This window comes from Pseudopipra pipra, chromosome 1 (genome assembly GCF_036250125.1).
Source record: "Pseudopipra pipra isolate bDixPip1 chromosome 1, bDixPip1.hap1, whole genome shotgun sequence".
Taxonomy (NCBI): domain Eukaryota; kingdom Metazoa; phylum Chordata; class Aves; order Passeriformes; family Pipridae; genus Pseudopipra; species Pseudopipra pipra.
In genome coordinates this window covers 22,821,959-22,837,764 of record NC_087549.1, presented here as the reverse complement: position 1 = coordinate 22,837,764, position 15,806 = coordinate 22,821,959, and the positions used below count along the sequence as shown (strand labels likewise).

The 15,806-nt window shown below is 39.0% G+C and overlaps 1 protein-coding gene across 3 annotated transcripts in view; it reads left to right on the top strand.

Moving 5' to 3' along the window:
- CPQ (carboxypeptidase Q) overlaps positions 1-15,806 on the top strand; it is a 147,659-nt gene that overhangs the window by 98,670 nt on the left and 33,183 nt on the right. For 2 of the 3 annotated variants that reach the window (XM_064648144.1, XM_064648153.1), the window contains exon 6: positions 9,611-9,702. The exons of the other annotated variant lie outside the window; for it this stretch is intronic. In XM_064648144.1, coding sequence (XP_064504214.1) covers positions 9,611-9,702 — 92 coding nt within the window. The remainder of the gene's footprint in view (positions 1-9,610; positions 9,703-15,806) is intronic. 3 annotated transcript variants of the gene reach the window in all.

Here is a 15,806-nt window from a genome sequence, read left to right as displayed (position 1 = left end):
GCCTGGATCAGGAACAGTGTGGCCAACAGGTCCAGGGAAGTGATTCTTCCGCTGTACTCAGTGCTGGTGAGGCCACACCTGGAGTACTGTGTCCAGTTCTGGGCCCCTCAGTTCAGGAAGGATATTGAGGTGCTGGAGCAGGTCCAGAGAAGAGCAATAAGGCTGGTGAAGGGACTCGAGCACAAGTCCTATGAGGAGAGGCTGAGGGAGCTGGGGTTGTTCAGCTTGGAGAAGAGGAGGCTCAGGGGAGACCTCATCACTCTCTACAACTACCTGAAAGGAGGTTGTAGCCAGGTGGGGGTTGGTCTCTTTTCCCAGGCAACTATCAGCAAGACAAGAGGGCATGGTCTTAAGCTCTGTCAGGAGAGGTTTAGGTTAGATATTAGGAAGAAATTCTTTATAGGGAGGGTGATCAGGCATTGGAAAGGGAAGTGATGGATTCTCCATCCCTGGAGGTTTTTAAGATGAGACTGGATGTGGCACTCAGTGCCACGGTCTAGCAACCGCAGCGGTGTTGGATCAAGGGTTGGACTTGATGATCTCAGAGGTCCCTTCCAGCTCAGCTGATTCTATGATACTATGATTCTATGATCACTAGTCAGCTCTTCATGCCCTGCCAAGCACAGAGGTGCACATCTGTACATCAGCTGCTGCCCAATCTATGTGTTTATGGGGGGTATCTTCAGAAGGCAATGGCTGTGCTGTGAATTTGCCAAATGACAAACTCGTCCTCTTCCATTTCAGTTGCTTCCACTGCAACCAGTATAAGATGTTGCCAGTTATTGTTAATTGAACTCCTTCTATTGAAGTAGTTGGTATAGACTTCAGGAAAGGCTGTGCTCCAATGACCATTATAGAGATAGGTTATGGTACAGAGTAAGTAAAGCAGTCCCTGCTTTTGCTATTGTCTTGTGCACTGAGCTCATGTTTGGTCATGTCTGCATGCCCTGTTAGACCAGGAAGTCTCCTGCTTGGACTGTGCCTCAAAGTGCTCCTGAGAGTCCTGTTCTTCCAAGTAAGAAAATATTTGCTATGGGGAGCTGCCAGAGCCAGTGAATACCAGGAGTCAAGTAGATGAACAGGGGACATTTTCCTCTTCCACACCCAGGGCACGATGCCTGATGCCATTTCTGCTGGAGTAACCTGATGAAGGAAGGATGATTGTTGACAAAAGCTAATCCCAGTCATCACACCTTTTACACAGCTTTCCTGCATTCCTAGACGATGATGTATGGGAGAAATGTATGGTGATAGGTGCTGTGTGTAGTTCCCTCTCTTCATCTGTTTACCAGCATTATGGGGAAATGCAGTTCCTATAGATGTAGGCATGGATCTGACACAACCAAATTTCTGTTTCATGGGAGAAAGGTACCGAAAACTACAGAAACGTTTTTAAAACAATACATGTAAGAATTTTAATATACTACCTGAATTACTTTTATGTAACTTATGGGAAGTTGATTAGACAGTTTTTCCCCCTTAAAACTTATTTAAAATTGAAATTGTAACTCTCATCTGAATTATACCCATGACTAATGCAACTGGAAAACTATTAGACAGATTTTTATGCAGTTCACTGTAGTCTTTGTATGAAGTTACATTTCTCCAGCCCAAATTCACTGGCTAATATATGAGGACTAAAGATATGTTTTATTAAAAATATGGTCACTGGAGTATTTCCTTTTCTGCTAGTTTAATTGAAGTCATATAACTGCAATTTTAATGTACTTGCCAAAAATTTTGTTAAACATTTTTCCCAATTTCCTGTAATTGTGGTGGTGTATTTGCTTACTGTCTAGGAGATATGTTGTGAAACGTAATTGACTGCTTTTACTGTCAGTGGGGTTTTTTTCTTTAATCAAATATGCCTGATATTAATTCCTTGTTCTTACTTTCTTTCCACTTTCCCAAAGTTGCATATTTTATTCTGACCACCTTTTCAAATCTAGTAAATCTACTTGGTACGAAATATCTGCATATGCTCTTACACTACAAATGCATATATTCCTTCATTTTAACATTTGCTTGAATGCATATTTGGCAAGTACTTAAATCTTCAATTTTCATACTTTGTTGACATAGCAGAGAGGTGACTGCAAACAAAAATTTGTTAATCTGGTGGTAAATTTAGACATAGCAATTTTACCCTATGTCTTTTGGACTGTTGCTTCTTTGCAAGCTTTAATTTACCCGAGAAATTCAAGATAAAATCTGAGCTTTGTTTATCTATAAAAATCCTAAAAGTCTGGCAGTAGAGGCTGTTGTGGGTTGTTGGGTTCTTTCAAATATGTAACATGACTGACATGGTGAAATGCTGAAATCCTTTACGAATGAAGTCAGGGGAATCTCATCCTTACTGTCCTTTTTTTTGAGGTATAAATTTTCAATATGGAGACACAAGTGTGGCTGATGCATTTTCTGACTCATAGGTTCTTGGAATAGTTTAACGGATTTGGGTTTTTTCTGATCCAAAGAGAGGGGCAGCAGAGGCAGAATGCAGAGCCACCACTCGGTAAGAGCAAACCACAGCTATTTGTAATCCTAGAGAGTGCGGGAGTGGGGCCCTGCATTGCCTTTTCTGCTCCACAGTTTGATGAGATCTCCAAAAACTTCTAAGGAAGCTTGTGTTCCTAAAGAGGAATAAAGTGTGTTTTAAAGGTGGACAGTGTCTTCTTCCTTTTGCGGGACTTGGAGAACCTGTTGACAGGACCAGAGCAGGGCACAGAGTGGAGGAGTCCTCTGGTGACTCTGGACTTTGCTGTTTTACACAGGCAAGTAATGTGTTTCCTTTTCTTCTTCTCCTTTTTTTTTTTTTTTTTTGTAGACATGACTTGTGTTGGCTTCATGACACTACACTAACCAGTTCTTTTTTAAAAACCCCATAAGCAGAAGAGCACATTTCACAGCACTTTTCATCTGAACTGCCCCTGAGCTGTGCTGCTGGGTGGCAGGAAGGTGTCCACAGAGAAACCCTCCCTCTGGCAGTACTGCTGCCTGTCTTGCAGCCCATTGCAATGGACTTTGGGCTTGGTTTCCTTCTTCTCCCCCTCATCTCCCCAGTCAAAAGGCTTAATCCATGTTATTTTTAGTTGCTAGACTTGCAAATCATTCACAGCTTTCCCCTCCAGTCTTTTATACCCAGCTCCTTCCTTCACATTTCCTCTTGGGTATCGCATTGCTTTTTAAAAATAAAGCTATCTAAAACCTCTCACATTTCCCACCTCCACTCATCTGCAAATCTGCCCTTCTGCCGTTAGCTCATCAGCCTCCCTAAAAACAGGAAAAGAAAATTGCTTGGGTAATCTCAGTGTCTTGGTGCACTGCAGTCAAGGCTGCTGATGCTTTGCAAGCCCAGTCCTTCCCTAGCCTGGCTCACCTTGGGCATTGCTGTCCCCCTGTGCCCTCTTTGCAGGGGCCTGTCCAGACAGCTGCTCACAGTCTATGCCAGTGGCAGAGTTGTGTCCTCTTAGACCCCGAAACATGTTTCTGAGCAAGCTGTCAGCCCCAGGCAAGACTGAGCTGCAGTATCAAGCTTGGCTCTTCTCTCCACTTTCATTTCCTCTTCCCTAGCCCCATATCTGCCCATTTTCTGTCTTCCTGTGATCCCATGTCTCTTCTCCTCCAAACCTCCTCTCTCTTTACTCCTGACCTTCAAGACTCAGAGGTTTACTCACTTTCCAATGCTATTTTGTGCAGTACTTTGTCCTCAGTGCTGCAACAGACAAAAATCAAGGAGATTGCACTGCTTTAAACTGATGTAAGAAGAAAACAAAGGCAGTTTCCCAAGCAAAAAGCTGTTTCCCATGTCTAATTTGAGCTTCACTAGAGAATTAGAAATAAGTCATAGTCAAGGTTTAAGTAGGTGTAAAAGGTTTTTTTGAGGTGTGCTTTGCTTTTAACTTTGCAGCCCTGCCAAGAAGAACTTGGGGGTGTTGATGAATGTCCAGCTGAGAAGCTGGACATGAGCTGGCAGTGTGTACTTGTAGCCCAGAAAGCCAAACATGTCCTGGGCTGCATTGAAAGAAATGTGACCAGCAGGGCGAGAGAGGTGACTCTACCCCTCTGCTCTGCCCTCATGAGACCCCACCTGAAGTAGCTGCATCCAGCTCTGAGGACTGCAACATAAGAAGGATGTGGACCTGCTAGAACATGTCCAGAGGAGGGCCACGAAGATGATTAGAGAGATGAAGCATTTCTCATACAAGGAAAGGCTAAGAGAATTGGGATCGTTCACCCTGGAAAAGAGATGGTTTAGGGGTGACCTAGTTGCGGCCTTCCAGTACCTGAAGGGGGCCTAGAAGAAAGATGAAGAGGGTCCATTTACAAGAGCATGTAGTGACAGGACAAGGAGCAATGGCTTCAAAATGAAATTCTTTGCTGTGATGGTGGTGAGGCACTGGAACTGGTTGCCCAGGTACGTTGTGGATGAAACCTGGTCTACTGAAAAGTGTCCCTGCCCATGGCAGAGGGGTTGGAACTAGATGTCTTTAAGGTCCCTTCCAACCCAAACCATTCTACGATTCTAAGATTACTTTCTGTTAAATCATTAATTGTCATTCAATTAAAAATATTTCTTCTTAAATAAAAGTCTAACTAGACAGACACTTTTGTGAGATCAGTTGTCTGAACCATAGAGGGTGGTATTTCTAATAGCAGAATGAAAGCCAAAGACCTGCTGGTTTAGAATAGAGACTTCTTCTTGGTCTTCAGAGGAAAAAGTCTGGACATGTTCAATTAACTGTGTTATTACTTTCATCCTATTAATTGCTGTTATTTCTATATGTATCTTCTTTGAGATTAGCCAGGAAACAAGTTACTAGGGGTAAGAGCCTTTTCTCTAACACGGTACTTGCTTACACCACAGAATACATGAATCAAGTAGTAGTCTTTTAAAATGGAAGCAGATTGTACCACTGTTTTTGATGATGTGTTCTTATCTTCTTTAGCAAAACGTGCGGTACTGGTTTTATTTTTATCTTACACTGTGGCAGAGGTTTTGGAAATTCCGGGCATTCTATGAGAAGTGTATGCATGATAGAAATATCCCAACTAATGTCACACAGTAAATCCCCTATGTCTAATCAGCTGCAAACCTGTAAAAGGTAGGGAGTGCAATAGGAATTTAAAGATTGTCAGCAGCAGCATCATGTATCTTACTACCTGTCGTATAAATACCCTTCTAAAGAAATTTCAGGCCCCAGGATAACTGCAGAAAAAAGCTGTAGCTCATGATGTTAAATGCAGCAGCGGACAAGATTTGAGGATGATATATCTGTATATAGCTCTCTCTAGTAGCTGCTGAAGCAAATTACATTAGTGATTTAGGCAGTATTAGAAAGTAAGGAAACACAGAATCAGAGAATAGTTTGGGTTGGAAGGCATCTTTAAAGATCACTTAGTCCAACTCCCATGCAATGAGGAGGAGCTGCTTCAACTAGATCAAGTTGCTCAGAGCTTCGTCCAATCTGACTTTGAATGTTTCCAGGAATGGGGCATCCACAATCTCTCTGGGCAACTTGTGCCAGTGCTTCACCATTGTCATTGTAAAAAAAATCTTACATCTAATCTGAATCTACCCTTCTTTAGTTTTATACCATTGCTCCTTGTCCTTATTGCCACAGGCTCTGCTAAAAAGTCTCTCCCCATCTTTATTCTTATAGAGTCCTTTCAGGTACTGGAAGGCTGCTCTAAGGTCTCCCTGGAGCCTTCTCTTCTCTCAACCTTTCTTTATAGGAGAGGAGCTCCATCCATCTGGTCATATTCGTGACCCTTCTCTGGACTCCAGAGCTGGATGCAGTACTCTGGGTGGGGTCTCACCAGGGGGGAGAGTAGAGGGGCAGAATCACCTCCCTCAAGTAGCACATTCTACTTTATGCTCAGATCAAGGCTTTGATAAACCATTTATGCAGGGGCTTGGGAATTAACTAATTCCTTGTTTTGTTTTGCTTGTGTCTGCAGCTTTTGCTTTCCCTATTAAACTGTCTTTATCTCAACCCTTGAGTTTTCCGTCTTTTATCCTTCTGATTCTCTCCCTCATCCCACTGGTGGAGGAGTGGGCTGTGTGGTGCTTTGTTGCTGGCTGGGGTTAAACCACGACACCTGTTAATCTACTCACACCCATTTGCAGTTTCCTTATATGCCTTATATAAGCTGAACTATTTGATTTGTTTGTGCATGATTCCAGTGCCTTGACTTGTAGGGATAAAAATCTGTTTTCACAAAGGTGGAATGCTTTTTACGTTTTTGTGAGCTGATCAGTCTTAGAACAACATTGAAGAAGTCTGTTAGTCATATACACATTGTCTTCTTAGAAAATACTTTATCTTTGTAATCCTCTCCATTAGTAAGGATTTATGTTTATAAAGTGGGAAAATAGTTACTGAAGGAAATCTAGTGTTTACAGTACTGATCTCTATTTTGATTAAAAAAAGACGATTCAAGTTCTCCATCCTGACTTATGTGCTGCCTTGAGAGTGAAGCAGGTTTATTTTTTTACTTTGCATGTGACAGGTCATTATAATTTGTCACTGTGTGTACCAAACACTACATTTCAGTTTTGGTGTGTGGGAGTGTCTCAATTCTATCAAGCATGACCAAGACATGTAGGACATAAAATTCAAGTCTTTATGGTGGTATCTACAAATGTGAACAATCTGTGATGATTTAAAAGAAACAGAAAATAGACTCAATAAGAGCTGCATTTTGGTATGACTGAAGTGTTTGTGGTACCCAAGGAGAATGAAAGGGTGGCAGCCACTCCAGCACAGAGGGACTGTAATGGAGCAGGTGTCCTGCTGTGCTTACTACACGCGTATCTTTAGTCATAGATCAACTGTATCAATGTTTTTATTTCATTCTTTAACTTAGGAACCCAAGTGCTCTGTAGTATTTTTTATGCTTGAGATAAACCATAAGAATGTAGAGGATCATTAGTAAAATGTACCTTTGTAGTAAACTATGACTGTATTTCCTGGTTAAGTTTTGAGGAGAGGGGAAAAAAAAAACTAATACATTTTTCTAAAACATTGGAGAATTTTAAATTCATCTGTAGGTTTTTCTTCTGATATCCTCTTTATTTTTAATATGATTATTCATTTATACATATAAAAAAGAAAGAGGCACTATTTTATTTGTGAAACAGTTTTCCTTCATTTTAAAATTGTCTGCGTACCCCTCTACATTATACACCTATCATAGAACATAGTTTTCTAGTCCAATTGATATTTTATCATATCTTTTCCATATATTTTTGAGCTGTGATCTGCAAGACTTCTGATTTGTGGAGGTGATACCTTGCTTAGGGAGCTGTAGTTTTTAAGAAGCAAACCAAAATAGTAAAAAAAAATTGTAACTTTAGTACAGTACTTTGTTTTGTTTTGTTTTTAAATAAAAACATGCATTGAGAATATTCTTGGCAGTTTTACTTGTGAATATTAGATTTGTTTGCTGCTCTTTGGTCACAATAGCTCTGTTTTTAATAACAGGTAGATAAATACTTATCACTTTCAGATTAAGATAATGAGGAAATTAAATTTTCCTCTGTACACTTTGCTTCTATTTAAAGTAACTCCCTCCATAGCTTACATATATATATTTTTTTTTTTTTTAAGTTACCAATTTAATTTCAGTAGAGCACACAAATGAATTTGCTGATGGGAATCTGTGAGATGGGAAGAGCTGATACACCGCCTCCGGGACTGAAAGACCAAAAGCTCAGTAGGACTTCGTTATTTCCCCAGCTTCAATGGACAGATACAATGACGAGCTAGGAAGGGGCCATAAGAATCTCAAACTTCTTCTCCACAAGTGAGCTGAGATCTCAAGCTCCTGGAAAGCAGGAGAAATCAGCTGGGGTTACAGCCCATCTGAGCCAAACATGAAGACCCTGATCACTGACCCAAGTTCCCCTTAGGGCAGCAGTGTCAGACTAAAGCATCTTGGTTTTTGCCTGGGAGGAGGCAGGAGCTGCTGCTCCTGTCTCAAGCACTTCCTACCAAAGCTGCTCTCATAGCCTTGGTGTGGTGAGCTTGAGACTGGGCTTCAGCACTTTGCATTTTGTGATATGACAAATAAACCTCTTTTTTCCGCTTCAACTGCAGTGCCACTGGAACCGTACCACAGGACTGGCCGCTCTGTGCTTTATACCCAGCACTTTTTCTTTTTTACAGCCATCTCTTCTAACTAAACTGCTAACACATTTCTGGTTATTTTGGGCTTAAATCTTTCTGACTTCAAGCCAATAGCTATTTTATTATTTAAATTTTGCCTCATTGGACTTCTGATTTGAAAAGTGAAGGAGGCTAATCCTGTACTGTCATGATTTAGGAGAGCAGGGAATCCACTGGGAGGTTATTTTTAAAGCAGTGAGATTTGACAACCTTTCTGTTTACAGTCAGCAGATTAACATTTAGAAAATGCACCTTTAAACCACTTGTTTGCACTTCCTTCATTATGAAATATTGGAAAATCCAAGTTGTTTTCTTCAGATTTGGGTTATGCCTTCTATACTCTACCTTCACTTATGAGGATTGCTAGCATGTAGTTTTGAGAAAGAAATCTTCAGATCATATCCATTGTGTTGAGAGAAAAAAATTAATGAAGGTCAGGCCTATTGGCAATCTTCAGCCATTTCAGTTAGGAAATGAACTAAGTTTTGCTGGTGATACTGATATTATTTCTCCTTGGCACAAAGATGTGTGTGGTACTTTATGCTTTATCACTTGTGATAATCTCCTCACTGTTTTGTCTTTTTTTTTCTAACATAATTAGCATTCCACTGCACAGAGAACACATTTTTCTTTATCTGTTTGCTCTTCCATGTTCTCAAGTTTGATGTCTCAAATGTATTCATTTATGAATAGAAACCATCAAATAAATAAAGGGCAACAACTTCTATCTGTTCAGTTCTGCCGTGGTAGAAATGGGTTCAAAATTTATCTGAGAACTTATCTTTTTTACTGAGCTACCGTAGCAAAGTAGAAAATGGCCTCATGTTCACCTTGTTTCAGAAAGTCATGCATACAGTTGGCAGCCAACTGTATTTCAGATTCCAAAATACAGATTGTTGCTTTTCATTTCTCTGATAAAATGCAAAATGATATTACAGAACTCCTCAGTTCTTGAAATGGATGACCATTTCCCATAAATATCTAGCAGCTCATTCTCAATTAATTGTAATAAATTAACCATGACAAAGCAATGGTAGTTCTCACGAAAATTTGATTTGGATCTGCTGAAAGCAGATGTGCATTCCTTACTGCAGAGCACCACAAAGCATGTGTTTCAGAAATCTATCAAGGTAGATACTTTATGTTATGGTTTTCAGACATTTGCAGCATGTCCCCAAAATATACTTCTCTTGTGCTGCTGCAACTGGTAGCAGCACCACAGCTGCCCACTCCTTCCTCATGTGGGCTTTCTCCCACTCCCCAGTCTTTCTCTCTAAACAAGAAAACAGTATTCTAGATAGCAAACCCCACACCTGAAATAGCTTGCGTTTAGTTTGTGGAAACCCAGGTTTTTCATCCATTGGAGAGTGGAGACCAATGCAAACAGTGCTTAATTATATACATATTTAGTACTAAAAACATTATTAAAAACTGTATTTTAGGACTTCGCCCCAAAAGGACTCTGCGCTTGGTGCTGTGGACAGGAGAAGAGCAAGGAGGAATAGGTGCCAAACAATATTATCAGTTGCACAAGGTAAATTACGTCTTTTCATCATTTTCTTGACAGCACTTTGCTCTCTAGTCTTGTGACTTGCATATTATTGTTGTCAAAATGTTCAGCTAATATCTAACCAAAACCAGTGATTCTGGTTCTGCCTGCAAGTATATTTTCTGGGCTTAATCATAAATGTAAACTTCATTTTACATTTAACAGTAAGTGATGCGACCACACATATACGTGTTCTGCTTGACCTAAGATACTCTGTCACAAAACTGTTCTGGAACAGATATTTCATGATGATATCTGCCATAGCTTTCAAACATAGCTGACTCTCTGAGAACAAATGATGAATGGTCCACATATGTTTGCAATATAAATAAGTTTTGTTTGCCTTATACATTTCTGCTTCATTGCATTTTCCCATAACATTTTACAATGTAAAACATAAAATAATATAAAGAGAAATCTTTGCTATCTTATCTTAGTAGTGTGTAATCTGTAATACACTTCGCCAGTTGCTAGTTTTCTGGGATCTGGAACATCTTCAAAGGTTGATTTCTGATGATGCAAAGAACACACAAATTCTATGACTATGGTTATCAGAATAAAAATATTGTGTATTATCACATCTGCCTCTCCCACCAACAACTGGTGTTTCAAAGTGCATCCTGGCATAAAGAGCAGTCGCCAAAACTGTTTCGGGGATAAGTCTTTGGAATATGTGGGGTTTTTTTCTTTTTCCCAGAAAAATTAGGCTGTACCTGTATAACTGGTCTAAAGTAGTTATCTTGCATTCTCTTCCCTAGTTTAGTATTATAACTCTCAGCAATGATTAATACATCCAAGGCAGAGAGGAGATGAATGCAGATGTGTTTAGAAAGTTACCTTTTCTACAATAGCATGAAAGCAGACTTACAACAATTCCTAACAGTATATTTTTAATGCTAAGCAACCTATCAGAACAAATAAACAGAAATTTCACTTTGAATCAATTCATTGTGATGAACAAAATTAGATCAAATTGTATCTGCAGTAGAGTTGTCAGACAGCATTACAGAGATTACAGTTTTCTGGCTAATTGAGGAAAAATCAATTATTTCCCACTAACTATTTGAATATTACTAAGATGTGTATTTAACTACCCATGTATAATGTTGTTCCTCCTTATGTCTCCAAATTATAGCGATAGCTTAGCTCTGTCATTTATTTGGCAGCAGTACCAAAGAACTTGCTTTCTGAGCTTCAGGGACGTGACAGGTTGCAGTTTAGTATGTGTTAAGGACTCTGGATTTACCACTGGTAGTCTGATGTTCAGCAGGATTAAACTAAAATAGAATGTTCTGGAATAGGTAGCACTTGAAAGAGATGCTTCTTATATACAGAACTGCATTTTGGAGGAGCTGGAAGGATGTGCCGTGCCTAAGTGCACACCACTCATCAGAAATATATTTGATGATTTACCTCTGTAGATTTCTGTGTTAGACAATAAGATCCACCCTATGGTGGTGGTGTCAGCAACATGTGAAATTGTCTCATGCATGTCTCATCTTTGCCAAAATGGTTGCATTTCGCTGTCGTCTCAAAGATTTATATTCAGAAATAATACCATAAAGTAGGCCTAAGGATCAAATAAGGAAATATAAAGCAGACTGGGTGTTGTTTGAAAGATACTTTGTTACTTTGCTTTTAAAAAGTTTGAGACAAAGATGCATCTTAGTTCTTACTCTGCTGATGAGATTCTTTCTGAATGTTGTGCTCTGCAGAGGAAGCCCTGTCTAACTTAAGAGTTTGTTATTTACAATGGAGGATTTAAGCAGAAATGACATCTGTCTGTTGTTTGTTGTTCTTGTTTTCCCTGTGCCATATGATCTGGCATAATTATAAACTGATACTACTATAGGACATTACATTACTCATAATAACAAAATAAAGCAGATTAATATTGTACATTATGTTTAGCATGAAAAATAACTTAACCTTTTAATGATTTACTTGCTCAAATTTCTGGCAATTAGAATAGTATGGCGCACACGGTGCTTGCTGATGGTAATGAGTACAAGTTAAATAAGAGTGGTATTTAAAGATTTCTTGCTAAATGAAAGACAGCCTGTATGACTCATCTACATAGCTGGATTTATTATGACTTTAGTTCGCTACAAACAAGTAGAAATATGAATGCAGTAATTCAGCAGAGGCAGACATGGATTTCCTTGAGATTGTAAATTACCTCCTCACATCAGTGGAAATGTGGCAAGGGAGAAAAAATGAAGACAATATAGTACTGGACAAGTACAGATACTCCTGCTTTTGTAGCTTATTTATTATTTCTTTCAGTTTAATTCAGGTCTTTCTTCCTCGTCTGTTATTGTAGGTTGCCATTTCTAGAAAGTTGATAAGTTACTGCAGAAGTAACTGAGATAGTAGTAGCAGCATAGTAGTTTTAGTATGGTGCCAATAATTAGCTCATATCCCTGCATAATAGCAGCATTTATATCACCCAAGTATTTCTGTAGATCCCAGTATTATCATTTCTGATTATTAAAGCTAGTGATAGGGTATATTGGCTATTCAGAGCTTTGTGTGAATATAAGAGCTGCCATATTGGATTGATCAAAAGCTCTAGTGCTCTAGGCAGTCTAGTGCTGTCTCTTGTTTCTGATAGCAACCACTGAATGTATGCTTAGGAAAAGCATATTTGCCCAACTGCGGTCAGATTAACCTCAGACACATACATTACTCATGCAACCATGCTTTCATTTTATCAAATATTTTTCTGGAGAGCATCTCATTGTCCTCATCCGTTGTTTCCTTTGTATGATTTTTCTAAGCCATTTCCAAGAGTTGAAAACTGTGTATCTTCTGGCAGTTTCAGTGCCTCCATTAGAGTAAGGGTACCTGCCACTCACTAGTACATCACAGAGCACCTGTTCAGTTTTGACCATGGGGCAGAAACCCCCCAGGGGAATTACCAGCCCGTTTGCTCACGAAGGAGATACCTGCTGAAGTGCTCACTGCTTTTAGCTGTTAGTGAATAATTAGATTTGATCCCAGACTAGAAAAAGAGTTGCTTTTCCTTAACATTAAAGCTCCTTATCTTGATGAAGGGTAATGAAATTAAAGGATCTAAGTGCAAATTAGGCTCCAGATCTTGGCGTTCAACACTGTATTTGTAGTCTTTTTCCAATGCTTAGTGTTGTGCGACCCAGTTGCTAAGTAGGGCTCTTACAATACAGTAAATATAGTAAATAACTTCAGAAATGTGAAACATTGCAACGCTACTTTCTTATACAAGTTGAATGGAAGAACTGGAGGAACGTAATTTTAAATGGCTTCGTGTTGCAGCTCTTCAGTACAGATTCTCCTGCAACATTTAACAACAATATGTGAGTGCCTTCCACTAGGGCTTTTTAAGTTGTTTGTATGTTTACTCTTTTGCTGCCTTCATGAAGGGAGAAAGAACTATATGTAATGGAGTGTCTGTCCCCCTTTTCATTGCTTTGGAGTAGTTTCAGTGAAAGGTCTGTGTACCATGAAACAAGGTTACAGTTATTTACTCAGCTGAATTAAGGGACTATGAGTGGCTGAAAATATTTATTTTGGAATAGCAATCTTCTCGGAAAGCAAATACACTTTGTAGTTAGAAGACTAAGAGATCCTAGGTCACATTCAAATTTACTTTAGTAACTCTGTTGTGATTGTTGGAGACATTAATGTGTTACGAATTTAATTCAAACAGTATTACAGAAGGCATTCTTAAAATATTTCTGTGTGCTTTTATTCCTATCTGAATGATTTTTACGGGACTTGCCTAAACTTCTGGTGCAAATGCCATACATTGTTTCAACTTTTTAGTAAAAGTCAAACTTAATGAAAAATATCAATCACCAGCATTTACTATGGTTTGGTTTTTGTGTGTTTATTACCAAGAAGATTTTATATTTTGCTCAAACTGCATCTGCATGAAAACAGAACTCTCTGAAATGTTGGTATTTCTTTGTTAATAGTTTAAGTACTCTTTGTTGATGGTCACATCAGGTTCTGTACTATGATTTGCTCATGAGTTGCTTTCTCTAAGAAGCAAATATCCTAAAACTATCTTGTCACTTTCAGGTGAAATGATTCTTCCCCAGAAAATACTGGCTGCTCAAAAAACAGAGTTTTCAGAAAACTCTGGTTGTTTCCTGATGTACCAAGTACTCTAGTGAAACGTGAGACAGGAATTTGTGTCTGATTTGAACCAAACACATAGAGGATTTTAATGAGTATTCTTTTATCCCAGCAAAATATGTTGACTGTTTGCCTATTGACTGTCCTCAGGCAATATTTTCTGTAATCAAAAATGATGTAAAATTACTGCTGGATTTTTAGACCACTGTTGATCCCTTTCATTGCGAAGTGAAAGAAATGCATAAAGAGTGAAATGTTCAGTTGCAAAACTGCAATAAGAAAATAATTACACTGTATTCTGCAGAATCTCAATTAACAGCCAGTAGCACCACAGTAAAGGTGGCACGATTATAGAATTATATTTTGCACCAGTTTTAAGTCAGAAGGAATTCATAATTCTTACTAATTAGGAATCAGCTACCTAGTGAAAGTTGCAGAGAAAGCCAGATTTTGCTAAAACACAAAACCAGGTTCATTCTTTACACTGCCTGAAGCACGGAAGACCCCAAATCAGTCATGACAGTGTGTCTCCTGGATGCTTAGTCTTCATTCCAAGTTTCATACACGTCTAGCGTGAGAAGAACTTTTGTCTCTGCATCTTTCCTCTCTTTCCCTCCAGTGAATAGCAGGGCTGCCATATGAAACTGGTGGAGGTGTGTTCTGAGGATAGCTGCTTCGAGTGCATACTCCAGGCAGATTGACCCAAACATGGGTCCTTGGTCCATTGAGATGTTCTGTTGTAAGAAAGTTGATCTCCTTCAATCCAAACTCCCTGCAGCTGTACAAGACAGAAAATTACTGCTTCTTGTTGACTCACCATGGTGAACTGTCCTCATTGGCTTATTTTCATTTCAACATTTCACCTCTTACCGAGATGAGAACCTAAAAGCATTCTGCGTAAAACCAGGAAATATTAATGATGTATGTGCCATGATAATTTATAAGGTGTTACAAATTTCTTTTCATATATCTTCTGTTGAAAGTTGCAGAAGTACTCATTAGTTTCCTGAAGGAGTAAACATCATCTTTGATTGAAAGATGTAAACCACAATTTTTAATTTTGGCAATGTTGCCTATTTTCAAGTGAAAACCTAAAGCCTTTCAGAAAAGGACAGTGGTGGGATGATTATTCAGAGTCATAGACATTGTTTTGATACCCTTATATTTGAGCAGTAAAAGGGCTTAAGTTATGGAACGTTTTCCAGGGAGAACACTTCTCTTTGATATGCCTCTTTGTCAAAGAAAAAAACCTCCCAAGACAAGGCTTCAGGTAATCCAATGCATGCCTTACTTAGCCGGCTGCTATCTTCAGAGCTGTCTGCTTTTTCTTGTCTATCACCCCGGGGAACTTACAATACTGAATGGTCATCTCTGTGAGTGCTGGGAAGTCAATACAGAGGAAACAGTCGTTGTATTGTACAAGGCAAGACATGCCAGTAGTACGTTTTACTGAGTGAAATGCTAATAAGTACATGACCAAATTGCTCCAGGGCTGTTGAAGTTACTGGGATTTTTGTCATTGGCCTACCAGAGGTCAGAACTTGTAACTGTCATACAGAACAAGCCATAAATTCTGTGGACTTCTTTACAGACTGTTTTCCCATAAAATGTGGCAGAAGAATATTTCATTTTGTAACAAACTTATGAGCCTTATTCATACCTTGTCATCTAGAAAAAATTGTGCTAATCTTTAACTCCAAAGCAGCTTTCTCTCATATAATGGGATCATTTACAAAAATATATAACTCACAGTGTGCCTGATTTTTCCTGTCTTCATTCAAAAAGAGTGTAAATGGTATGATCACACTTACGGCTGGTGGTTATTATGCCTTGATGCTGGTGCATCTCTGCTTCCTAACAGCTGTTGTGGTGGGGTTTTTTCTCTAGTTTCCATTTATGCTCTTTTGCTTCATTAAGTAATCTTCATGCTAAACAGCAACTCAAAATTACACTACATCATGTTTATATAT